The 27,787-nt window shown below is 42.2% G+C and overlaps 2 protein-coding genes across 2 annotated transcripts; both read right to left on the bottom strand.

Moving 5' to 3' along the window:
* Positions 1–7,356: 7,356 nt before the first annotated feature.
* Positions 7,357–9,332, bottom strand: LOC112872210 (olfactory receptor 2D2-like). The gene has a single exon (XM_025935343.2). The coding sequence runs from the start codon at positions 9,029–9,031 to the stop codon at positions 8,093–8,095; it is 939 nt and encodes a 312-aa protein (XP_025791128.2). The 5' UTR covers positions 9,032–9,332; the 3' UTR covers positions 7,357–8,092.
* Positions 9,333–23,542: 14,210 nt separating this feature from the next.
* Positions 23,543–24,518, bottom strand: LOC112872285 (olfactory receptor 2A12-like). Its single transcript, XM_025935409.2, has one exon. The coding sequence runs from the start codon at positions 24,488–24,490 to the stop codon at positions 23,543–23,545; it is 948 nt and encodes a 315-aa protein (XP_025791194.1). The 5' UTR covers positions 24,491–24,518.
* Positions 24,519–27,787: the final 3,269 nt, after the last annotated feature.

Here is a 27,787-nt window from a genome sequence, read left to right as displayed (position 1 = left end):
CGTGAGCTCCTTTCCCATCTCTAGTGAGCCTCCTGACACTGTGCTTATCTTGAAGAAAACCTGAACTCAGCTCTTGGCTTCCTTATATGCAGGCTCTCACCTTATTTTTGTTGAGGAGAATGAAAAGGAGGACAATACAGTCCTCTTGAATTGGAAGAAAGGAAAAGGGAATAGAGTACTAATATTTTATTATTATTTAATCTCAAAGAAAAATAACCTTTTTTTCAGTCCTGATTTTCCCTGCCAGCCATCAGTCCTTTCTTTACTTTTGGAGAAAATTTCCAGGAAACAGTTGTCTACAGTTCTGTCTCTAACTCTTGTCTTACAATTTTCTCTGAAACACACCTGTCAGGTTTCACTCTTGTGACACTACTAATATTTCCTCCACCACCACTTATGTGAAGGTAACTGTTGACCCTCACATTGTTCACTGCACTGGTCACTTCTCAGTCCTTGTATACAGCCTTCAGCGTCATTTGACATATTTGATCTCTCTTTCCTACTTGAAGCACTTACTTGACTTGCTTCCAAAACTCCACATCCCTTATTTAATGGCCAGTACTTCTTAGTCTCCTTTTTCTAGTTTTCTTCTTCTTGACCTTTTAATTTTTTTAAATTTTTTAATGTTTATTTATTTTTGATAGAGAGAGACCGAGCACAAGTGGGGGAGGGGCAGAGGGAGAAGGAAACACAGAGTCCGAAGCAGGTCCCAGGCTCCGAGCTGTCAGCACAGAGCCCAACATGGGGCTCGAACTCACAAATGGCTAGATCATGACCTGAGCTGAAGTCAGACACTTAACTGACTGAGCCATTCAGGCGCCCCTCCATGTTCTTTTTTTTTGTTTTTTGTTTTTTAAAGTGGAATCTTTTGTTTTTAAAGCTTATCTATTTATTTTGAGAGAGAGAGGGAGAGAGAGAGGGAATGAATGATCAGGGGAGGGGCAGAGAGAGAGAGGGAGAGAGAATCCCAGGCAGACTCTGCACTGTCAGTGCAGAGCTTGATGTCAGGCTTGAACTCACAAACCATGAGATCATGACCTTATGCAAAGTCAGATGCTTAACTGACTGAGACACCCAGGTGTCCCCATTCCATGTTATTATCCTTGACCAACACCTCATCTGGATAGGATGCTTCACTTGGGGAGGTGTCTCAAGCCTGCATTCCTGTAGGGCCTGACTGCTGGACGCCTTTTTTTAAAGAGAGGTTTTAAAAACTTTATTTTTCTATTGAAATATATTTGACATATAATACTGTATACATTCAAGATATGCAACTTGTTGATTTGAGATATTTATATATGGTAATATGATTACCATTGTAATGATAGTTTGCACCATTATCACACCACATAATTATCATTTCTTTTTTGTGATTAGCATAACTAAGATCTAGACTCTTAGTAAGTTTAGTTATTATAATGCAACACTGTTGTCCATATTCACTATACTGTGCATTAGATCTCTATTTACTCATTGCAAGTTTCTTGATTGGGTCACCACACTTGTCAGTGACAATTTCTACTGGCCAAGGGAGTACAAGATATATATTCCCTTGCCCTCCTTGCAAACCAATTTCCCCTGGTAACAGGAACCAGGCAATATAGTGCCCCTCTCCTCCATTTGGTTTACAAGAGTGGCCAGCAGGCAATCTCAGCGTCTAATAGAACCATAGATCTCATTCCTAATGAATGAATTCCTCCTTTGAGCACAAACTCAAAGTTGTAGGGACAGGAAGCAAAACTTCTCTTGAAAGCTATTTCTGTGTGTGTCTGACTTGATGGTTCAGTGGATATGATAACACAGTTTATGATGGCCTATTTTATTTGCCTAGTCATGTGGTGGGTGACTCGCAGTAAGATTTTCAGCTTCTACCAGGGCATGAGATCTATGAAAAAAAACAAAAAACAAAAAACACAACATTGTATTTTGAAATAATTTACGATTCACAAGAAGTTGCAAAAATAGTGAATTGAGCTCTTATGTATCCTTTATCCAGCTTCCCTGCATTATCATATCCAGTAAACTGACATCAGTATACCACTACTAATGAAACTACTGATGTTATTACAATTTCACCATTTATTACATGTACCCATTTGGGGGGATATATGGTTTTAAGAAAAATTTTTACATTCATAGATTCATGTAACCACAATAAGGATACAACATTGTTCCATTACCACAAAGAGGGCTGGCACTGATGGTCTATGATCTATTTTGTCACTTTAACCAAAAATGTTACACAAACAGGAGTGAGTGGGTAACTCAGTTGGTTAAACATCCGACTCTTGATTTTAGCTGACTCGGGTCATGATCTCATGGTTGAAGGATCAAGCCCTGCCCAGGGCTCTGTGCTGAGCATGGAGCCTACTTAAGGGTCTCTCTCTCTCTCTCTCTCTCTCTCTCTCTCTCTCTCTCTCTCTCCCCTTCTGCCCCTCCTCCCTGACCTGTGCTCTCTCTCTAAAATAAACAAACATTAAAAAAGAAAATGTTACATAAATGGAATCATACAGTATGTAACTTTTTGAGACTAATAAAAAAAAAACAAAAAAACCCAGCCTGATGTCTTTGAGATCCATCTAGATTGTTGTACATATCAATGGTTTGTTCCTTTGTATTGCTGAATAGTATTCTCTTGTATGAAGGTACCACAGTTTATCCATTCACCTGTTGAAGTACATTCAGATTGTTTTTAGTTCTTGACTTTTATGAATAAATCTGCTATGAATATTTGTGTAAAGATAAAAAAACAAGTTATTTTTTTTCTAGAACAAATTCTCAGGAATGTGTTTGCTGGGGTTGTATGATATGTGTATGCTTATAGTAATATTCTAACCCAAACCACAATGAGATACCACTTTACCTATTAGGATGGCTATAGCTTAAAATACTACATTAACAAGTATTGGTGAGGATGTGGAGAAACTAGAACTCTTACACATCGGTGGTAAGAACATAAAATGGTACTGCTGCTTTGGGAAATAATAGTTCCTCAAAATGTTAAACATAGAGTTATCATATGAGCCATCAATTTCAGTCCTAGATATATAAGAGAAATAAAGACATATGTTTACACAAAAGCTTGTATATCAATATTCCTAGCATCATTATTCATAATAGCCAAGAAGTGGAATCAATTCAAATGTCCATCAACTAAATGGATAAAAAAATATGGTATATCCATACAATGAAATGCTACTTTGCAATAAAAAGGAATGAAGTAATAATACATGCTAAATGATGACCCTTGAAATCAGTGAAAAAAAGCCAGTCAGAAAAGTCTGCATTTTATAGGGTTTCATTTATAGAAAATGTCTAGAATAGGTAAATCTATAGGCAGAAAGTAAATTAGTAGTAGTTGGGTAGACCTGGGGATAAGAGTGGGGGAGAAGGAGTGATTGCTAATCGGTATGGAATTTCCTTTTGGGGTGATGAAATGTTCCAGAATTAGATTGTGGTGTTAGTTATATGGTTCTGTGAATATAATAAAAACCATTGAATTTGCACAGGGCCAGTGGGTGAGTTTTATGGTATATAAGTTATATCTCAATGCAGCTGTTTTACAAAAGCATACACCAAACTGTTCTACAGAGAGGCTATACAATTTTGCATTCCCACTAGCTATGATCCTGTTGCTCTGCATGCTTCCTAACCTTGAGTGTTGTCAATATTTTTCATGTAAGCCAGTATAACAGGCTAAATAGTGTAAGAGTATAGTGACACCTCCTCATGGCTGTCGTCTGTATTTGACTAACAGTTCATGATATTGAAAATCTTTTCATGTGCTTAATTGCATTTATTTGCCATCTGTATAACCTCTGTTGAAGTGTTTGTTCAAAATCTTGTCCGTTTTCTAACAGGATTCTTTATTTTCTTACAGTCAAGCTTAGAGAGTATTATATATATTCTAGATACAAGTTCTTTGTCAGATATGGGACTTGAGAATATTTTCTCCCAGTATATGGCCTGTCTTTTCATCTTTTAACAGGATCTTTTGCAGAGCAAAAGTTTTCCATTTTGGTGAAGTCCAGTTTATCAGTTTTTGAATTTATGGATTACATTTTGGTATAAACATCTAAGAAATTGTTGCCTAAATCTAGGTCATAAAGATTTTCTCCTATTTTTTAAAATAAGTTTCATAGCTTTACATTTAACATTTAATCAAAACGGTAATGCCTCTGATCCTGCAAAATGACTTTGACCGTTAGATGAAGGAGCTGGTTGGGGCTGGACCCTGCAGGCCACAAAAGACTGGCCATGAAACACCACTTAGTACTAGTGGCACTTTGGCATGGACACAGCATCCTTTGTGTCTATCAGAAAAAGACCTTTGTGCTTCTCTGGTCACCATCCCATCAGCTGTAGCAGCCAGGAGAGCCAAATGAGCCCCAGTAGAGACACCAAGGAATCTGTCACTGCAACCCAAGTCTGATAGGTACCACTCTGGGAACAGGCTGGGACAGAACATTTCATCAGGACCCCTTGTAAGAGGAAAGTAATGCAGGAAGGAGTAATGTGCCTGGCACCCCTGCTCTGCAAATCTCTAGTAATCACGAATCTCAGAACAGGAAGCGATGTCAGAGGTTACCCGGGTTGGCCTCCTGGCCTCTGCAAACCTCATCTCTGTGGTCTTTCTGACCAGGCTCAGAGTAAGCGACCACTTCTACTACCTCATTTGGCAGCCTGCTTCTGAACATGAGTACTTGACTCACATTCTGTTTGACCACATGTTCATACTGAGCTGTTAAAACATAGAGTATCAACATGGCTGGCTGCATAGAAATAAAGATTTTTTTTTTTCTGCAATGCTCTGGCCACAGCATGGACTTTGAGAAAGTTCTGGCTGCCATACAATCAGGATCTGGACTGATCGCTAGTACTTGGTTGTGCAAAATATGAATGTGTTTGGAAAAAAAAAGTGGGTATGAACCAATGGGATTTTTCACTATAATGACATTACTCCCCTATTTGTTGATTGATTTGAGGTATCCCACTCATGATAATGTGCACTGTAGCAGAAAAGATCAAGATTAGGACTGAAAGAACCATCACATACAAAACTTTGTAGGAAGCAGTGAAGGCAGTGTTTAGATGGACATTTATAGCTCTATAGGTATTTATTACAAAACAAGAAAGACTGAAAATACTGAGCTAGTCATTCCCATTCTGTTTACTAGAGTAAATATAAAGAGAGCAGGAGGGAGATAATAAAAACAAAAGCAGAAATCAATTTGTAGAAGGTTAATTAACAAAGCCAAAATCTGTTTCTTTGAAAATACAAAATAGATGCTCCTCTGGCAAGATTGATCAAAGAATAAAGGGATACATATTAAGATTTGTACATATTAAAATACATATTAAGAATTTAAAAAGGGGGATACAGAGCTACACATACAACAAACTTAAAAAAAAGTTTGATGCCGGTAAACTTGAACACCAAGATAAAATGGACAATTTTCAAGAAAAATTTAAATTGCCAACATTGATTGAAGCAGGAGGAGGAAATGGAAATAGTAAATCACCAGAAGCTCTTTGGAAGAGGGGTTAGTTTACATGCTACAGGGGACAGACATGGTCAGAACTCTGGTTAGAGAAGTTTGAGATTTTCTCAATGGAACTAGCTGGGATGGCTCAGTGGGAAAGCTTGTTCCAGAAATGGAAGAGATTTGCCCTATTTGGAAAAAAAAATAAAGTGTCTGTAACAATGTCAGAGACTCTATCAAGGCAAACTGTGTGTCTGTGTTCACTGGAATTTCCTGGGAGTCCATGATTTCATCCCTGCTGTGTGAATTTAAGAGAAGAGGCTCATAGAGTGGATTGGGCCATTGGAAGCCTCTACTTGCCAGATGTCTGGACATACTGTGATTGGGGGTGAAATTAATTGGGGTGAGAGAGGAGCATGAGAACGAATGTGAAAACACAGATAAGGTAAGCTGCCTTAATCAGTTTATTAATTCATTAATTTGAAAAGGTGGGGAGTGTGGCTGTGTGTGTGTGTGGGCGTGCACAAGTGTGTACAAAAGTATGACTCAGTGGTACTCTCTCCTATTCTAAGCTTTAATGTGTGACTTCAAGGGTGAAAGGGTATTTACGACTATTAACGGTGTGATCATAACATGCTGTTCACCAGCTGTTTCTTGCTTTTATTCACTTAGCATCTTGTGAGCAGTCATATCATTAAATATTCTTATAAAATACATTTTCAATGACTATGGAGTACACCATTATACCATAATATATTTAAATCACTCACGATGACAGATGTTTTCTGTTGGTTCCAATTTTTTCCTAGGTAAGTAACACAATGAAAATGGTTATGTTACTTTTCCTGCCCTTTTGATGTCTATTTCCTAAAATGTCCTGAAAATAGAAGTATTGGGTAGGAAATTATGGACATATGTAAGGTTCTTGATACATAAAGCCAAATCACCTTGCAGAAAGATGGGTACACTGGCCATGTACGACAGTCCATGTTTCAATGGAGCCACCTCTGACTCCATTGTTTAAAAACTCTTCGCCATTTCAAAGGTGAAAAAGTGATATCTCATTGATACTTAAATTTGCATTTCTTTGGTGCCTACTGTGATAGGATTTTCCCACACATCTATTGATGATTTGAATGTCTTTTTTTATGAACTGTTCAGATCTGTTGCCAGTTTCCTGGGGTGTTTGTATTTTTCTTACCAATTTGTAAGAGCTCTTTCTATGTTCATGTCATTATCAACATGTCTGTAAGTATGTTGCAATGATATGCCCTGTTTTGTTATCTGCCTTTTAATTTTGATTCATTATTCATGTGACACTCTGGCTCCTGTGTGGTGGCATAGGGCAATATTTTTGAGGACATAGAGACCTACACCTTTGGTATGGACCCTGGTAACCCATGGAGGACATAGGCATTCATGTTGAATTTTCCGGCCAGTCCAGCTGATTTTTTTTTGCAAGGAGTTTCATAGTCACTGTACATCAGCAAGGGGGTAGGAAAGAACAACCTGAAGGTGTTGCCTGTTAGCCTATGGAACATGTATTGCTTTGTTGGGTGCTGGAGTTCCTGTAGCAGCAAACAGGGGCAAAACCATAAATACAGTGATGCCCAGTAACATGACCCTGCAGATTAATGAAATTTGGGAAAAAATAATTTATGTTTGTAAAGATTCTATGAGGCATAGGAAGAGTTTCAGGGAAGGTCTCTCTAAGCAAGAGGGAGCAGAAGAGAAACTCCCCCTGGAGATTTTAACCTCTCCTGGACTGCCTAACTTTTGCATCTGGGGGAACATTATACCCACTCCCTCCCTAATTTTGCTCACCCTCAAGTGGACAGAGTCTCTCTTCCTTGAGATCACCCAAGACAGGCTGTAGTTTTCCAAAATGGACTTTATTAGAACAAGGGGCAAAGGAAAATCAAGAGGTGTAAAGATACAAAAGCATAAGAACAAATGGCTACAATACAAAGGTAGAAGATGAGTTCAAGGTGCACAATTTGTGGATGGGAGATAAGGGCTCACTTCCTCATTCTCAAGTCTCTCACCCTAAGATTCTTCACTTCTCAGTTTTTGAGTTTTTAATACTCCCACTCCCTGCCTTTTTCCCTTTACTCTCTAGGGCTCCAGTTACTTCCACAGCCCAGAAGAAGATCATTGGTTAGTTCAAGGTTGACAGTTCATCCCTAAGAAATAAATTTTAAACATTAAAACTAGTATCTGTTGAAAGCTGACTATTGCTAGTCTCGTACTAAATACTTTTCACATAGAATCTCACATCATCATTACAACCTCCCTGTGAGGAAGAGATAGATATAAACCTTAGAGAAGTTAAATGGCTTGCAAAAATTCATATGTCCTGCTAATGGCTAAAATCAAGTCTGTCATCCAGGCTCTTGACCACTGTGCTCTACCTTCACAATCACCTCTGTCCCAAACCAGGTCACCACAGATGCTGTGGTTGTCTGAGTACTCAGTTCCTTCTCCCTAGGCCAGGGTGAAGGGTTAGTTTTATGGAGTACAGCCCTCCCAGGTCTCATGGAAGAGTCTTTGAGGGGTTGTGGGTGTGAGTCCTGCTTTGTTTGGCTCCCCAGGTCTTCAGCTTTAAGGCCTCACTGTGGGGCCCTGCTCCGTCCCATCAATTTGAGGAAAGCCTTTTTCACATCCTTGTTCCTCAGACTGTAGATGACAGGGTTGAGGAAGGCTGTGGCAATGTTATAAAAAAGGGCCATTTTCTTGCCATTGTTTGACAAAGAGTCAGAGCCAGGGCTCATGTACATAATGATGCATGGAATGGCGAACATGGTGACCACAGTGATGTGGGAGGCACAGGTGGAGAAGGCTTTGACCCGTCCCTGGGCTGAGCGGATCTTCACGATGGTAGCAAAGATGTTGGCATAGACTATGACAACCAGGGACAGTGGGACCACAATGACATTGAAGCCCGTGATGAAGTCCACCAAGTCATTGAGGGATGTGTCTGCACAGGCCAGCTTTAGGACAGCAGGGACCTCACAGAAGTAGTGGTCAATTTCATTAGGGCCACAGTAGGGCAGATTCATAGCAAAGAAGGTATAGCACAGGCCACCCACCACACCATAGGCTGCACAGATGCCCACCATGAGGAGGCACATCCAATGGCTCATGATGATCTTATACCGGAGAGGATGGCAGATGGCCACGTACCTGTCCACAGACATGATAGAGAAAAGCCAGGACTCAGTGACCCCAAAGAGGAGGAAGATGTACATCTGGGCCACACATCTAGCAAAAGAGATGGTCCTCTTCTCACTGAGAATATGCACAAGCATCTGGGGCACGGTAGTGGTTGTGTAGCACACGTCCAGCGTGGAGAGGACACTGATGAAAAAGTACATGGGTGTGTGGAGGCGAGAATCCTGGTGAATAAGGGTGATGAGGAGGCTGTTGCTTATGAGGATTAGCAGGTAAAAGGTGAGAAAGAAGGTGAAGAGCAGAGGGTTGGTCCTAGGGTTGGGAGCAAAACCCAATAGAATGAATTCTGTCACGGAGGACTGGTTGAGTTCTTGCATTGTGATCTGCCTGTTTAAAGAGTTTTGAGGGTATGTAATTTATTGAGTGTCTATGCCAAGGGTGTGTAAGGAATTTTCACACTCATTGTTTCATTTATGTTTCTTAATGGGCAGTTTGGATTGGCAGATGGAAGCACTGTGAGATATGTCCCCATAGTAGCTTGGGTGGTATTGGGGTTGGGTTCAGGATTTAGTTGAGGAATATGGGGATGAAAATGGTGAACACCAAATCAGGGAAGCGCTATATGCTGTTTCCATTCTGGCCTATAGGTATCTGTTTTTCCTTCTGACACAGCCTTGCTTTTCTTTCTTTCTTTCTTTCTTTCTTTCTTTCTTTCTTTCTTTCTTTCTTTCTTTCTTTCTTTCTTTCTTTTTTTATTTTTGAGAGAGAGAAAGAGAGAGAGAGAGAGAGGGAGAAAGAGAGAGAGAGAGAGAGAGCAAGCAGGGGAGGGGCAGAGAGAGAGGGAGACACAGAATCTGAAGAAGGCTCCAGGCTCTGAGCTGTCAGCACAGAGCCCAACGTGGGACTTGAACTCGTGAACTCTGAGATCATGACTTGAGCCAAAGTCAGATGCTTAACCAACTGAACCACGCAGGTGCCCCAGAGCCTTGCTTTTCTATTCATCTTATTTTCTGTTTTCTCTTGGAACTACAGGGGTTGCTAATACTTGGTTTCAGATTAGGATCAAGGTAGGACTATTATACTCATTATTTGGGTTAAGGTTTATCTTTTTAAAAAATCACTATTAGGATTGGGACTAGGGTTAGAATTGGGGATTAAAACCAATAGTATGCACAATAAAAATTAGAGTTAATATTTAAGATATAGCCTTTTCTGGTGAATAAGACTTCACCAGTGTTCATTAATTATGTCATTCATTCAACAAATTTTTACCAAATGCTTACTGAAACATTGTCTTCCAAAATATAAGGGATATTTTATAGTTAAGGAAAGGTCATGAGTAAAGTGAGTATAGTTCCATAAACAATTTTTAGAGTTACTAAAATAAAAAGAATAACACCAACACATCATGCAAAGAGGATATAATCTTAACAATGTGTATATTGTACAATTACTCTTCATTTATCATACCTCCTTAATTGGAAACTCTTCAAAGATGCCTTCCTTCACACTGTCCATATGGTGCCAATAAATTGGTTTTGCTTTGTTGGAGACAGTGAACATACTGAGATTTAAAAATTTTCCCTGTGGCTGGTCCATCTTTCAATATTCATTGTCTGCTTGGTCTTATGATTCAGAAAAACTTTTATTTTATTCTGAATATATTAAAAATTCTAGTGATTATAAGAAAATGTTCAGAAGTAAATCCACAAAACCCAGAGTTTTGTGAAAGAGAAATTTGTTGAGAGTGGTTACAATTTGTTGGGAAGGGTTTACTAAGCACATGCACTCTGCCCACGTGGGTACCCCAGCCCACCTCCTTATCCATTTCTTTAAAAAAATTTTTTTTTCAACGTTTATTTATTTTTGGGACAGAGAGAGACAGAGCATGAACGGGGGAGGGGCAGAGAGAGAGGGAGACACAGAATCGGAAACAGGCTCCATGCTCTGAGCCATCAGCCCAGAGCCTGACGCGGGGCTCGAACTCCCGGACCGCGAGATCGTGACCTGGCTGAAGTCGGACGCTCAACCGACTGCGCCACCCAGGCGCCCCAGCCTTATCCATTTCTGACTTGTACACCCTTTGTTCCTATGGCTTCGTAGATTGCTCTCAACTTTCTGTTTTGTGAACTCTCACAGAGACATTTAATATGGCCTCTCCAAAAACTCCTTTGATATTATAAAGAATATGTGTTACAAACAGCCAGCATCATGCTTACTGCTAAAACTATAGCATAGAGGTCACTTAATGGTCACCTGAAGGCCAAGTATAACCCACAGATATATTTTGTTTGGCTTGTATAGTTTTTAAAAGTTGAATTAATTGTCAATATTTTTAAAAGTTGAGCTTACACATAAAAAAAGTAGATTTTTAGCATCAAAAGCTAGACTTGGCAATAATGGGCCCATGTTCCTCCAACCAGCAGGAGGTGAGCATGTGGTTTCCCTTTGGATGGAGTGTGAACCCACCAGTTCACCATATTCCTTGTCCTTCCTTATTATTTTTCATAGACTAGTTTTACTCAGTTACACTGTCTGCTTGCCACACCCCAGCCATGCATTTGAATTTATGATCCCTGTTCTGGTGGTGTGCAAAGTGTTTGCTACTATTACTGCTAGTGTGTAAGATTATTCAGAAAGGTGTAGCCAAAGAAATAGTTTAAGGCGAGGAAATAATATTATAAAGATCAGAAAATTATAATGATTTGGAAATATCATATTTGTCTCTGGTAGAAACCCAAGACAACCAACTGATACAGTTCTAGAGCTAATTAAAGAGTTTGGTTGAGTTGGCTTAATATGAAAAAAAAAATTGGGGACCCTGGAGCCTGTGCAACACCAGCAGCTGGGCCCTGACACCTCTCCTGCTGGGTCTCCCCAGGCACTGACCCTGCCCAGCAGCCAGCTGCCCAGTGGGTCTTCCCAGGCCCAGTTCCTCCCTGCGTCCTGGCATAGCCCCGGGGAACTGAATTAAATTTTTTAAAAAAGGGAAAAAAAGATTTGAAGAACTATATGCATAGTAAGATCTCATGTGTACAGAGATGCGCATGCACACACATTTTTAAAAAATGTATTTTACATCACATATCAGATGCATAGAAAATGCCGGCTCGTTATACACAGACTTATCAGATTTTTTTTATCATTGAGGACTAAGATTTACCATAGTGGTGAGTGAGCAGCTAGCGATGAATGAAGTTCCTTTTCTTTTTCTTTTTCCATTTCTGTCCTATTTGCTATTTTTCTACAATGAGTATGTGTATTTTTTTAATCATTAAAAAACTAAGAAATACCCCAAAACGTAGAAATGTTTTATACCGGAAAAAAAATTAGAAACATATTGGAAAAAAAGATTTATAAAAGCAGCAAATAAACAAAAATATACAAATACCTAAGGATGAGCCTCACAAGAAATGTTCAGGACCTATGAGAGCAATATGAATGATGACAAAACAAACAGAAGATTCCTTAGAACTTTTCTGAAAGACATAAAGGAAGCTTCGATTAAGTTCAGGGATATACCATATTTCTGCACAGAAAAACTAAACTTGGCTAAAAACAAAACAAAACAAAACAAAACAAAACAAACCTCCCCCAAAACCACAAAAACCAAAACCAAACCTTTATCTCCAAATTTATTTTGTTATGCAAATCTAATTAAAACCAATAAAATGATTTTATAAGAACTTGATAATGTGATTCAGAAGCTCATGAAAGAATAAATAGGTGGGTGTCAGAAAGGCTGACATTAACAACTCAGGCAACAACAGATGTTGGCGAGGATGCAGAGAAAGAAGATCCCTTTTGCATTGCTAGTGGGAACGCAAACTGGTGCAGCCACTCTGGAAAACAGTATGGAGGGTCCTCAAAACACTAAAAATAGAACTACCCTATGACCCAGAAATTGCACTACTAGGTACCTATCCAAGGGATACAGGTATGCTGTTTCGAAGGAACACATGCACCCCAATGTTTCTAGCAGTGCTATCGACAATAGCCAAAGTATGGAAAGAGCCCAAATGTCCATCGATGGATGAATGGATAAAGAAGATGTGGTATATATATACAATGGAGTATTACTCGGCAATCAAAAAGAATGAAATCTTGCCATTTGTAACTACGTGGCTGGCACTAGATGGTATTATGCTAAGTGAAATTAGCCAGTCAGAGGAAGACAAATATCATATGACTTCACTCATATGAGGAATTTAAGAGACAAAACAGATGAACATAAAGGAAGGGAAGAAAAATAATATAAAAACAGGAAGGGGGACAAAACATAAGAGACTCTTAAATATAGAGAACAGAGGGTTACTGGAGGGGTTTTGGAAGGGGGGATGGGCTAAATGGGGAAGGGGCATTAAGGAATCCTCTCCTGAAATCATTGTTGCACTATATGCTAACTAACTTGGATGTAAACTAAAAAATCAATTAATTAAAAAATACAAAAAAATAATAAATAGGTGGGAATAGTCAAGGAAATACTGAAGGAAAAAAGGGACAATGAAGAGGGAGTCAAGTTGTCAGATTTAGCAAATAAAAATAAATCTGAAATTCAAATTTAACTGGTTATCCTGGATTTTATTTGTGACCCTCTTCCAAAGGAGTAAACATAATACCATATATTTATGTATGTATGTATATGTGTGTGTGTGTGTGGTATATATACCACAAAAATGTAGTGTGAACTCAGAGACAGCTACACAGATGGATGGGACAGAACAGAGAGCCTGGAAATGGACCTCAGCCAGGGATGAAGAGGTAATTATAAATCAGAGGGCAGGAAGTTATTTAACAAATGTTGCTCAACCAGTTGATGATCTGGGTAGAGAAAGTTCTTTTATGCCACCTACCAAGATAAATTCTAACTATGTGAAATAGTTAAATGCAAAAAGCAAAAACTATAAAGCATCCTAGGGGAAAATATATGGGTGAATGTTTATTTTATGATGAGACAAAGAGAGACCTTTATGGCATAACCTGAATGTTCGGAGTCGTTCAGCCTCGTGGTGATAACTCTTCCTTTTGTAAGTACACAAGGCAACAAGCTCCTCATCCCACCTGCTGTGAGAAGCCAGATTCTTTCCCCTTCTTAGTTTTTTAGTAGTTTTGAGGGTTCCTTGTGTATCCCTGGTTACTTTTTTCTCAAAATTTCTCCTCTCACTGAACCCTTGGCCCCCTGCCTTCCTCAAGTTGGGATGGACCTCTTCCATGGCTCATCCCTATTCTCTTTCACCTTTATGCCCCAAACCTCCCCAACACAAGGTTGTCCTCAGACTTGTTCTGAAGGTGTTGTAAGACAAAGATGTGTTATAAGGAAGCACAATTTAAAATTGAATATTTAATTCCATAAAGTCCCTAGACCCTCCACGCAACAGTTTTTCTTCCTCTAGTCCCAAGACAACCATTATGTCATACGGGGGTCTGGGTTCCTTCTTGGAACCTTGTCTCATCTCCCCTTGTCTCCCTTCTAGGACTCCTTATTCCTGTCACCTGAGCAGCCAGCCATAAACCCCACTTCCCTATCTCCCTGCTTCGTGTATCAGAAGCATCTGGAAGGCTTGTTACACACTACTGTGCTTCACACCCAGAGTTTCCCCAAAATTCAGTAGGTCTGGAGTGGAGCCCCAAAATTTGCATTTGTAACAAGCTCCCAGGGAATGCTCACACTGCCTGCTGGTGCGGCCACACTTTGAGAACCACTGATCCACCTAACTGTGCAGAGAAAGTTGACTCTCTTTCTTTCAATTTCCCTGTGTCCATATTATGCCCAATCTACTCACATTCCCCCTGCCTAAATGCCAGTATTTTTTCCTTTCACATAAACACAAAAACAAAATGGTAAAGGAAAAGACAAATATTTTTGGTGATATAATTTTCTTTAAGTTAAAAACACTAATGATATTTGTGATATATGTGGAAAACAAGTGTCATTAGAATATATCTTCTAAAACATAAAGAAAAACTCTAGCAACTGACAATGAAATGTGAAAAATTAATTCACAAAAGAAGAGATCAAGTGGCCAATGAACCCACAGAAAAGTTTAACTGTTGTTAATGGTTAAAGATCGCACCTTAAGACCTCAATGAAGTACATTTTCAACCCATAAAATTGGCAAAAACTACTTTAAAATGATAACGCCTGGCACTGGCCAGTTTACAATAAAACAGGAATTCTCATAATGTATTGTTATGGGAAATAAATTACTATACCTTTCTTTCTGCAGGATGATGTGACAGTATGCAATTTCACTTTTAAGAATTTCACATAGGGAAAAACATCAGGGATGTGGGGAGAGATTTCATCAAGGGTGTTCACTGCAATATTATTTCTAACAGCGAAAACTGGAAACATAAATGTCCTATAATAAGGGACTGGGCTAAATAAATTATGGTACATTGATATGATTGAATACTGTACAGCCTTTAAAATCATAGTTTGGAGACTACTTCATGTTGTAGGGAAATGCTCCAATAGATTGTTAAGTTAAGGAAACAGAATGTGAAACTATATGACCCAATCCTAATAGTGTAAAGATTTACAGGCATACACAAAAAATTGGAAAGGAATGTACCAAAATGTTAACTGGTCATTTCTCGTGCTTAGATTTATAGCTGATATTATTTGTTAAAGTTCTTTGAACTTTATAAATTCTTCACAACAAACATGAATTCATTTTATAATAAGGAATAAAGTTTGGGGCACCTGGATGGCTCGGTCGGTTAAGCATCAGACTTTGGCTCAGGTCATGATCTCACAGTTTGTGAGTTTGAGCCCCACATCAAGCTCTCTGCTGTCAGCATGAAGCCTGCTTTGGATCCTCTGTCCCTGTCTCTCTCTGCACCTCCCCTGCTGACGCTGTCCCTCCTTCTCTCTCACAAAATAAATGAACATTAAAAAAATAAGGAATAAAATTCAAAATACTTTGAAGTTAGAATACCTAGGGGTTTGGCTTCTTCTTTCAGTTTAGATCAAAGGGTGGGTACAGAGAGGAAGATGGCAGATGGAGAGAGATGCAGGGACTAGAGAAGGGCCAGAGGGAATGGAAGAGAGAGCCCCTCCTGCTGTCCTAGCTCATCTCCTCCACTGGGCTGCACCTGGAATTAGCTTATGCAGTTTATTTATTTATTTGTTTGTTTATTTATTTATTTATTTATTTATTTATAATTTTTTTTTAACATTTATCTATTCTATGAGAGACAGAGAGAGACAGAGCATGAGCAGGAGAAGGGCAGAGAAAGAAGGAGTCACAGATTCCAAAGCAGGCTCCCAGCTCTGTGCTGACAGCTCAGAGCGGGGCTCCAACTCCCCAACTGCGAGATCATGACCTGAGCCAAAGTCGGACATTTAACCAACTGAGCCACCCAGGTGCCCCAGCTTATGCAGTTTAATGTACGTACACATCTTGGTTAGGGTAAACGTGTTTGGATAGGAGATGACTTGGGAGGTGAAAACCCAGGTTGACTCCCCATAAGTGGAGAAGTCAGATTGGGAGACAGAATGGTAACCCCATCCCAATGTGGGATGAGACCAGACCAGCTCGCAGAAGCGGGAAGTGTGATCACACAGGAAAAAGGAAGATGAGCTGAGATTCCAGATTCTTCAGGGCGCTAGACCTCTGGGACTGCAAAACTAGGAGAAGTGAGGCTAGATCTGCGGCCAAGGCAGAGCCCTGGATTTGGAGTTGGGCACACCTGGGCTCCAGGAGTAGCTTACTGTTCTTGCTGTGTAACCCGTGCAAATTACTTCACCTCTCTGAACCTGAGCAGCTTCGTCTGTACAGCGGGAACTCTGCAAGATGGTTGGAGGTTGGGTGAAGATAGTCCTGGGTTTATGCCAGTGAACAAAAGAGGTGGCAAATGAATGCCAAAAACACCTGAGGGATTGGTGTTGGTGTCTCTGCCTGAGCCAGCACGGGAGGTGGGGACACAAAGCAGACACATCTCTGCTTCCTGAACCACCACGAGAGTCCAGAGAATGCTCCAGCTCACGAGAGGAGGAACCCAACTTGCCCTGGGGCAGGTGCTCTGAGCTCTGGCCACTCCCGATCCCGGCCCAGAGATACATACGAGTTCCCACCTAAGAGGCTCACCTCCAGCTGTAGGTCTTCAGCATGGCAGAAGACCAGAATAAGGCTGCCCAGTACCCCCAGCCTACACCCCATCCTGTTCCCCCGACCCCCCTGTCCACCCTCCAGCTAGGGCAAGAAGGCCATTGCTCATTATTAACAATAAAAGAGACCAGAATTCTTAGCGTGCACACAGGCCTTCACATTTGGGCCCAGCCAACTTCCCCGGTCATTGTCCCTCTGCGTCCTATAAGAGCCGAGCCCTCCTGCTCACTGGAGCACTAGTTGGCTGCATGGCTTTGGGAAGTCGCCCAGCCTCCTGGCTCTCATGATCTCATCTATAAAAGGAGGGTGGTGGATAATCTGTAATGGTTCCTCTAGGACAGACACTTGATGCTTTTCTACTTATGCCTGGATTTGGAGGCAACTGGGGCCAGAGGCTGGAGAGATAGAGCAGGGGGTGCCAGGGCCCCACAATTCCATGCCTCCTTGGTGTCTAGGCTAGATGACACTTAAATGTCCTCCATGGAAGATACTCGAAGCTGAGACAGCAGGGGAGGCATGTGTGACTGAGGGGACACCGTCCTCTAGATGGGCCGTGCCCTGACAACAGAATTGAAAATGGATGTTGGACCACTGAGGTGTTGGGGAGCAGGTCATGGAGTCTTACAGTTCCCGAGCTATGCATTTTCAGGCTTTGCCAAAGACAGACTTCTGCAGGAGCTCAGAACCTACTCCATTCACACCCTCCTTACCCAGACACACGTGACTGCTGGTGGCTCCTCTTACTAGTTACAGACTTGAAACTCAATTTTATAACCACTAGTACAATCTTCTTGTTTTACCAAAGCCCAGAGAGGGGAAGTGACTGGCCCAAGGTCACACAGCAAGAGTGTCTCAAGTATGAGCGCCCACATGGCTTGAGCCCTAGTCCAGGCTCTTGAACTGCCAAGTGTTGCTCTCAGAGATGAGCCACGGGCCAGGAATGGGACTTAGGGACAAGGGGAACCTGATGCTGCAAACTATGTTTTCTCTCAGCTCCTGAGAGATGGAGGTCCTTAAACAAGGGCCATAGTGATGAGAGGCTGCCCGGGTCTTACCTCCGACTTGTGCCTGCAGACTGAGGACAGAGGAAGCAGAGAAAATGTGGGTGGTGGACCTCTGCCCCCAGGACTCCTTGGCCTTTGATGAATTTGTCTTTGTCCAGAGTGCAGCCTAGGGACTGATTTCTTCTCTCACTTTCCTTGGCTGGTTTGCTGTGTGTCTCAGGGTCAGTTGCTTGGCCTCTCTGAGCCTCAGGTTCTGACTCTCCCACAGCCAGGTTTGATGATGACCTGTACCAGTGAGAGGACAGGAATGGGTTGTCTGATTGCAAGGTCCTGGTAAGGGGTGAGCCTCTAATCCCCAGGTTGTCTGTGGCTTGGGGCTGGGGGTGCCAGACTTGGCCCCTTGTTAGGATGTAATAGAAATTAGAGGAAAATTGTTTGCTTCTTCTATCGGACCCTTATATTTATCTCTTCCTCTCATATCTACTCTTCTGCAGCACAGCTAGGAGATGAAAGGCCCGAGAGTTTTAGGTTTTCACTGTTGCTACTTACTGCCATGACTCAGAGCCAGTAATTATTTCTTATCCGTAAAAATGGAGGTTGATTACAGTAATATTTAATTCTGTCAGGTTCTGAAGATATATGGTTTCTCCTCCCTTTTCCTTTCTCCAGCCCCTTCCCCTGTCACACACACGTACACCCTCCCCCAGTATCAATGTTGACCTGCAGGTGCTAAGCATGACCCAGAGAAATAGGAAACTTGACCCAGAAAGCAACAAACGCAGAAAAAATAATGGGAAAAGATAGAGAGGCTCTGGGAGGGAAAAAGAGACTCGCATACAAGTGATAAGGAGGCAGAGAGGCACAGAGAACCAGAATGTGACAGGAGAGAGAAAAGACCAGCACTGAAGGAGGAAGAAAGTGGAAGAATGGTCATTCTTCTCTTTCTGAAGGAAGAGGAGAAAGGACTGAAGGAAAGAGCCGTGGAGCGGTGGAGACCCATGGGGAGAGGATCAGAGGGACAGAATGAGGAGAAGACACAGAAGGGAAAGAGGTGGGAGCCAAGGAGAGACAGGTGATGGTCTGCAGTGCTGGGAAGGTGGGGTGGGAACTGCAGGAGGGCTGCCCAGGGCCACTGCACCTCAGAGAGCTGGTGGAGACCAAACAGGGGAGGAGAGGGACAGACGCCGTAGGGCAGGGGTGTGGAGAGAGGAGAGATAAGGAGCTGGAGGTGGAGAGCAAGAAGGTGGGCGAGTGCAGGCCAGACAGTGACAGAGGAGTGGAGGCTGAGATGGCAGGAAGGTGAAGGAGCGATTGGGCCAAGGGTCAGGTTCAAGGGGGAGACCCAGGGAAAGCCAGGGGGGGAGATCCATGTGAATCACGGAGACGGCAGAGGCAGAGAAGAGGAGGACCAGGGATGGGTAGAGAGAGGCCTTGCCGCAGACTCATGCTGTGGTCCGGGGAGTGATACACCCGGGGAGGGTCAACAGGCAAGAGGGGCAGAGTGCTGAAGATCAGTCAGCACAGCCAAGCCAGAGCTGCAGGAGGAGGGGCAGAGAGACAAACACTTGGAGGCAGAGAAACAGAGCAGCAAGCAGAAACAGAGGCAGAAAGAGATGGGCAGAAAGGGATGGAAAGCAAGACAGAGAAAGAGAGGCAGAGACAGAAGATCGCAGGCCAGAGAAAGACAGGCAGACAGACAGTTGTGCGCACACTCACACAGACGTGGGGAAAGAGACAGGCAGCTGGTGAGCAGGACTGCGGATCAGGCTGGGCTCCTCCCCGACCTCGCTGCAAGGCTGGGCGAGGCAGACAGCCAGTAGCCTCGCTTTTCCCCAGGATGGTTGGGGGCATGCTGTCCTAAGTTTATAATCCCGCGGGGAAGGGGGTTGTGGGCAGGACTCCCTCAGACTCAGGGGCCACTCCTGAGTGGCATGTGTCCATGGGGCCCTAGTCAGGACAGTCTCTGCAGCCTCTAGCCCAGGCTCCCACTAAAGGGTGTCACCCCCCAGAGACCTCAGGCTGTGCCTTCTGGAGGCCCAGGTCTGGCTAGGAGAGATGAGGCCCAGGTCTGCTAGGAGAGATGAAGCCCAGCCAGCTGGGGAGGGTGTGTGTGGGGCTCAGACAGTGCCCTGAGGGCAGGTCTTTTCTCAGCTATCCCTCCTTTCCCAGGGGGGAAAAAAAAATAAGGCACCCTGGGAGGTCTAAGGTGATGGAGGCCAAGAAATTGTCCTCTCCCCCTGCCAAGTGGCATCCCCAGGGCTGTTTCATCCATTTGGTACTGCAGACAAAGTGTCTAGGGTCTTTGGGCTTTCATAATCTACAGATGTGTCAGAGACCCTAAAGCAAAGAATATTTGCTGAAAAACAGAGATCTCACAAAATAAAAATTAGTAAATATTTAAATGACTTTTTTTTTTTTTTTTTTTTATTTTTTTTTTTTAAATTTTTTTTTAACATTTATTTATTTTTGAGACAGAGAGAGACAGAGCATGAACGGGGGAGGGTCAGAGAGAGGGAGACACAGAATCTGAAATAGGCTCCAGGCTCTGAGCTGTCAGCCCAGAGCCCGACGCGGGGCTCGAACTCACGGACTGCGAGATCATGACCTGAGCCGAAGTCGGCCGCTTAACCGACTGAGCCACCCAGGCGCCCCAATATTTAAATGACTTTTAATATAACATTTTGTCAAGTTAATGTGAGCTCATTCAACTTTTACATAGTTACATAGTAAGTGATACATTAATAATGTCTTTTAAAAATTTTTTTCTTAATGTTTATTTATTTTTGGGAGAGACAGAGACAGGATGTGAGTGGATTAGGGGCAGAGAGAGAGGGAGACACAGAATTCGAAGCAGGCTCCAGTCTCTGAGCTGTCAGCACAGAGCTCGACGCGGGGCTCAAACCCACGAGCTGTGAGACATGAATTAATGAGCTCAGTGAAATCTTTGATACATGTTCATTTAAGAAAAGCCATAAAGGAAAAGATTCATAAGTTTATTAAAAATTCTATTTATTAAAAGTCATTATTCCATTCATCAGAATAAAAAGAAAAGAATACTCTTTAGCAATGAAAACAAATCAACATGATAAATGTCAAAACCTATTATTGAGTGAATACATAAAGTTACAGGAAAATATATATTGTATAATTCAATTTAAAAAATCACTACGTATCCATAAAAAGGGATGAGATCTTGCCATTTGTGACAACATGGATGGACCACTTAGAGGGTATTATGCTAAGTAAAATAAGTCAGGCTGAGAAAGACAAATACCATATGATTTCATTCATACGTGGAATCTAAAACACAAAAGAATAAACATACAAAAAAAAAAAAAGCAGAATCTGACCTATAAATACAGAGAACAAACTGATGGTCGCCAGAGGGTAGGGAGGTGGGGGGGATGGGCAAAATGGACAAAGGGAAGTGGGAGATGCAGGCTTCCAGTTATGGAATGAATAAGTCATGGGAATAAAAGGTATAGCATGAGAAACATAGTCAATGATATTATAATAGTGTCCTATGGTGACAGAGGTAGCTACACTTGTGGCAAGCACAACATAATGTGTAGAGATGTTGAATCACTATGTTGTACACCTGAAACTATGTCGTGTGTCAACTATTCTAAAAAATAAAATAAAATAAAATGAGAATATGACCAAAAATAGAGTGTTAAAACCTTTTAAGAAATCATGAAAACACATAATAGTTTAATAATTGTATTTCTTTAAAAATATTAATAAAAACAATTTAAAATCTTTTAAACCCTAAAATATAGACATTGAGATGTTTGTTAACAGTAATTATCTCCAGGTCTAAGGAGATAAGTAGACTTCACACCCAACGTAGAGCCCAACATGGGGCTTAAACTTACAACCCTGAGATCAAGACCTACACAGAGATCAAGAGTCAGACACCCACCCAGGCACCCCCTTCATTGTCTTCTTTTTGTTTGCATCTGTTTTATAAAAGTTTAAGAATAAATATTATATTACTTTTGCAATAAAGAAAACAAGCAACAAACTGAGGAAAAGATATCTTCAATGCATGTAACAAACAAAGAAGCAATACCCAAAATATATAATAAACTACAAATCAAGAAAAGAAAAGGCAAACAGAATCTCATATTCTCTGAACATTTACAATTTGTTTTTCACTATGACAAGTGCTTGACATGTATTGTCTCATTTAATCCTTCCAACAAACTTCTGATGTCTATACTATTTTCTTCCTATTATCAGATGAGGAAACTGAGATTCAGAGAAGTTAGGTACCTTGCCCATCACCACTGAGTTAGTAAAGGGTAGGGCTGGGATTAGAACACAGTAGTCTGAGTCCAGAACTTACTACCCAGTACTACCAAGAATCTTATGAAAAAATGCTAAATTCATTAGCAATCAGGGAATTACAAACGAAACAAAAAAATGATTTTTACCACTTTCCATCCATGAGATAGGTAGCAAGTTTAGGATGTTTGAGATAGATAAGTAGTATCAAGTGTTGATGAGAACTGGAGGTGTGTATCCGTATAATTATTTGGAAGAATAATTTAGGAGTTTTTAGTAAACTTGAAATTGCTTTGATCTACAATCTATAATGCCAAGTCCATCACTATATACAAATCCTAGGAAAACAGTACTTACAATGGAGAAATGTTCAAAGAAAAATTGGAAAATAAGTGTTCAACAATATAGGATTAGGTAAATGAGAAGTGTTATATTTAAATACTCACTGCAAAGAATGAATTAGGCTTGTGTATATTGAATGGGTAGATGTCAGAAACAAGATGTTGAATTATAGTGTTTTCAGAATAATATGGATATCATGCTACCATTATAAATTTTCAAATTCATGCAAGAACAATTCTATGTGTTGCTTATGGATGCAATGGTCTGTAAGCAAAAGTTTAAAGTTTAAAACTGCATGGAGTAGACCTCAGTTTAATGATAGTGGTTGACTCAGAGGAGCTGAGAATATTCAAAGGGCACTTATTTTTTTAGATTTATTTAATTATCGAGAGAGAAAGAGAGAGAGAGAGAGAGAGAGAATCCCAAGCGGGCTCCACACTCAGCCCTGAACCCAACACAGGGCTTGATGCCACAAACCATGAGATCATGACCTGAGCCAAAATCAAGAGTCAGATGGTTAGCTTACTGAGCCACCCAGGCACCCCAACAAGTGTTTATTTGGGATTTGGAAAAATGGGGCCTTTGTTATTTTATTTCTATTACTTCTCTTTGTGAGTCTCTGCCTCTTTCTCTCTATATAGAGGTAGAAATATGCATGCAGATATATAGAGGTACATATACACATGTTTTTATTTTATGAAATACATATAGTATTTATTTTCTCAAAATAAAAGTGAGATTTAAATAATAAAATCAGGTAAGAGTATCAGAAGCTGAGTCCAGGTCAAATCAATTATTAGCCACATTGTTACACAGATGTGTGTAAAATAGTTCTAGCTTGGAATTTATAGCTCCTAGTGCAAAAAACAATGTTAATTATTACTTGTAAGTGCATGTCAGACAGTAATGCAAGACTGTGCTTCCGTATGATCTGTCTACTCTTTACATGATTTTTATCCCAAATCCTCTACACTGTAGAAAAGCATGTGTGCATGTTAAACATTTGACTGTGATCTGATTGAACTGACAGAAACTTCCAGAGGGTGAAGAGAGAATCCAGGAAAAGCAATAAAGCGATGGCCTTGAACCATGACATAGTCATTGTTGTCCATGACTCTGGGCAACTCTGAAACATCCTGGGTCACTGAGATGCCCTTCTGTTACCAAATACATTCAGAAAGGCCCCCTTTACATCTTTGTTCCGGAGGCTGTAGATGATGGGGTTGAGGAAGGCAGAGACAACATTGTAGAACAGAGCTAGCTTCTTGTCCCGCTTTGGGTCATACCAGGAGCCAGGCCTCATGTACATTATCATGGCTGGCCCATAGAACATAATGACCACAGTAATGTGGGAGGCACATGTGGAGAAAGACTTGAGCCTCCCGTGGGATGAGTGGATTCTTAAGATGGAGGCAAAGATGCAGACATAAGAGACCAGGATGAGGGAGAATGGGACCAAGAGCAGGGTGAAACCCAAGATGAAGTCCAAATGGTCATTGAAGGATGTGTCTGCACAGGCCAACTTTAGGACGGCAGGGACCTCACAAAAGAAGTGGTTTATCTTGTAGGGGCCACAATAAGGCAGACGCATGGTGAAGACAGTGTAGATCAGGGCCCCAGCTATGCTAATGGCCCAACAGCCTGTGACCATCTTGATACAAATGGAGCGGCCCATGAGCAAGGGATAGTGAAGGGGGAAGCAAATGGCCACATACCTGTCATAGGCCATAATGGCATAGAGCACACACTCAGCAATGCCCAGGACCAAGAAGATGAACATTTGGGCTACACAAGCTCCCCAGGAGATGGTTTTCTTTGGACACACCATATTAATCAACATCTGGGGCATGGTGGTAGTGACATAGCTCATGTCCACCAAGGAGAGGATGCTGAGAAAGAAGTACATGGGTGTGTGGAGGTGTGAGTCCATGTAGATCAGGGTGATGATGAGTCCATTGCCCAGAAGAATGATGAGGTAGAGGAGAAGGAAGAAGGAGAACAGGGCTATTCTGACCTGTGACTCACTGGAGAAACCAAGGAGGATGAACTCAGATACAAAGCTGTGGTTCTCCTTGCCGAGGCTCTGCATAGTGATCTGTCTATTAAGGAGACAAGGACTTCCCTGTCCTGTCCTTGGCCTTGGGGGAAGGAGGACAGAGTTGACAGAAGCTGAGTCATACACACATAGCACCTTTGCACAGTAGCTCACATGGATTTCATCAAACCTTTGTTGAGTTGGATACGAAGGGAAAGAAAGATGGGCAGCTCTGTCACTGGCAAGTAAGTCAGGAGATCTGGATTCATACCTGTAATATTATATAGGATGCCTGACTGCCCACCGGTCCTTCTCTGGAAACTATCCTCACCCATAGAAGGCAAGGCATTAGGTAGCCATGTTTGTAGCAGGGGACCTAGCCAACCCCTGGCCACTGCTGAATTCTATCAAGGGTGTACACCTGCCCCAGTCTGGAGGGCAATTCTCTGAGAATTCAAAATGACAACACTAGAAATCTATGTCAGTGAGCTGTGGGTGCCTGAGGTACTAAAACCAGAGTCAGTGTGGTGGTAGCCAAAGTTACAGGGGAGTCGACACTATAGAGAAAAAAAAGTGGACATCTTGCAGAAATGATTAAGAGTAGACATGCTGGGCAGCAGAGAAGAGACCTCACAGAGAAGAGACCCCAGTCACTGAGAGCATGACTCTGGCTCCTGACTTGCTACCTCCAGTTCCCCCTTTGTTTCCTATGCTTGGATACCTGTGGGATTTTCTGTTGAATCCTTACAATTACTACCCCATGACCACATTTTAAATTCAGCTCTTCTTGAATGTCCCAGGGTTGTCACTTACCCAGCTGTGTGACCTTGGGCAAGTATCTTCACTTCCATTGGCCTCAGTCATCCCACCTGTTAGAGATGAAACATCTGTGGTACAGAGTAATGGCAAGGAGCATATAAGATTCTGTATGTCAAGACATTTGGCAAAATATAAAACACTAGACAAGTAAAGGGGTTAGTATAAGTGGAGTGAGTCTGGAAATCACAAGAACAAAGGGCTGGTCCTAACTCTGTCCTGGATTTGCTATGTTCATAGCCCCATTTATTTTTATTTTTATTTAGAGAGAGAGAAACAGGGGAGCAGAGAGAGAATGAGAGAGAATCTTAAGCAGGCTCCATACTCTGTTGTGGAGCCTGAGGTAAGGCTCAATCCCACAACCCTGAGATCATGACCTGAGCCAAAATCAAGAGTCAGACCTCAACCAACTGAGTAACCCAGGTGCCTCAACAGCCCCCTTTTTAAGTGAGGCTGTTGGACTTGCCCACTCCAAAGGAAACTTTCAGCTCTGCTATTCTTTGATACAGAAATACCAGCCTGGAGCCCTGTGATCATATCAGTGCCATGAACACCACGGGGAAGGTTGAGCTGGGAAGTCAGCTGAACAGGATTGTGATTGCAAGAGATTCCTTCTGGGAGTTGGAGACAGGAGGCCAGAGCAGAATACACAGAGCATAGATAGACTTCGTGTCCACAAATCTGAGTCTTGTAGCCTCTTTACCTGCTCCTAAGTCACTTAGACTCCAGAGTCCCATATTCTTCATCTGTAATACCTCCTCCATAGTGGGGGTTGTGTGAAATATACCTGGTCTATTGACAGTGCTCCACAAAAGGGAGGGATTTAGATAATGGGCAACTGAGTGGAAGGAGCAGAGAGGAGCTATCCTGGCATTTTCAAGTATCTGAGGTTTCAGAGGACAGGGCTGAAAACACAATTGTGAGGACTGATTGCTACAGGGTGCTGGTGGGAATCTGGAAGGTGGGAATGTTGTTTGAGGCTGTTTGGGCAAAAGAAAATGGTATGATGGTATGTGCAGAGCTTTAGGGAATACCAGGAATTGGATGAAGAAGAAAGAGGGCTCCTATTAGGAGTGGTTGTGAAGGAGAGAGAAGGGAAGCTCAGAGTCTTAGACATTGAGGGGAAACTTCCAAGACATAAGAACTGGTCAGCAGTGCCAGGCCAACCCCAAAGCCGGATGATGAGGGCTGCAAAGGAGGAGGAGATCACATACTTCTTTCCATCTGTCCATACCCCAGACTGGGCTTTTTCAGGGGCTGCTTCCTGGTCCCCTTCCTAGTCCACCCACCAGTCACCAGTACTGTCTCATCTGTTATGCCCTTTCTCATGGTTCCTTAGCCTGGAATTTAAGGGCTCTCCCATCTGATTCTAACCAATCTTCAAGTCTGCGATTCACCAATACCTAAATGAGACTTCTGAGCCATGATATTAACAGCATGGTTACCAAAAGGATCATAGTCTGGGCAGCTGGGGGGCCCTCCTATCTGAGCTACAGATCTTCCAAGGTACTGGCTTTTTCAGTATCAGCCATACATGCCATGTGGATCTGTATCTTGCTTCCCTCAAGCTGTTTATCTGCTGGGAATGCCTTCTATAACCCTTTTTGCTTCTCCACATCCCCCCTACCTTCACAGCTCAGCCTGGGGTTTCTAGCCTTGTAGATCTTACATATTGTGTTCCCAGCCAGGCTGTGGGCAGAGGCTATATCTCTTCAAGATCTCTCCACAGTATCTAGCAGGGACTGCAGACTGCTTTGGGAGCCTGTTCCAGTGCTGGGTCTCTGGCTGCATAGCCTGCCAGGCTCTAACCACTATGCCTACTGCCTCTCTCAAAGGACCCATGAAGAAATTATTACATCAAGCCCTCAGGCTAGGAAAACACCATATTCATACCCATTCTCCTTTCTCCACCTGCCAACACTTATCTGTCCCTTCCTGGCCTCTGCTCTTTGGGTGCAGAAAAAGGAAGAGAATGCCTTGTCAGGGGCCCCAGCACACATGCTGGGCATGGGGCTGGTATGGTGCTCCTGAGAGGGACTTGTGCAAGGCTAGAAAGTGCACTGGAGATCCCACTCCTGTTCAGTGAGGGCAGGCGCTCCCTACACTTCTCACCCAGTGAGCTGGACAGAGAAGACTGGGCTCCTTTGTCATTCTTGGGGGTGCCCATGGAAGGAAACCCTCCAACCCTTCCCTTAGTCCCAAGTACAAATGACCAGCACCCTGTTCTTCTGCTTGAGTAGCCTCCTTCACTCCTGTGGCCCCAACAGCCTGCTTTCTCTTGGTCTCATACAGTATAGAAGCAGTTCACTCCTTCACCTTAGCACTGTGGCCCTTCAGAGGACACCTCGTCCTCTCTTAAGTGTGCTGAATGCAGAGCAGTCCTGGAGGGAGGTGCTTCCAGCTGACAGCAGACACAGAGGTCCTCTTTGCATTAGCATGGGTTGGAGAGTGGATTTCTGATCCCTAGTAAGCCCTGAGGATTCTCTGTCCATGCTGGTAAATGCAGCACAGAGCCCCTGGGCTGGATAAAAGCCT

Source organism: Puma concolor, chromosome C1 (genome assembly GCF_028749965.1).
Source record: "Puma concolor isolate L17-30 chromosome C1, mPumCon1.1.hap2, whole genome shotgun sequence".
NCBI classification, from domain to species: domain Eukaryota; kingdom Metazoa; phylum Chordata; class Mammalia; order Carnivora; family Felidae; genus Puma; species Puma concolor.
Note: the sequence above shows the minus strand (reverse complement) of the source record. Positions and strands in the feature narration are given on the sequence as shown.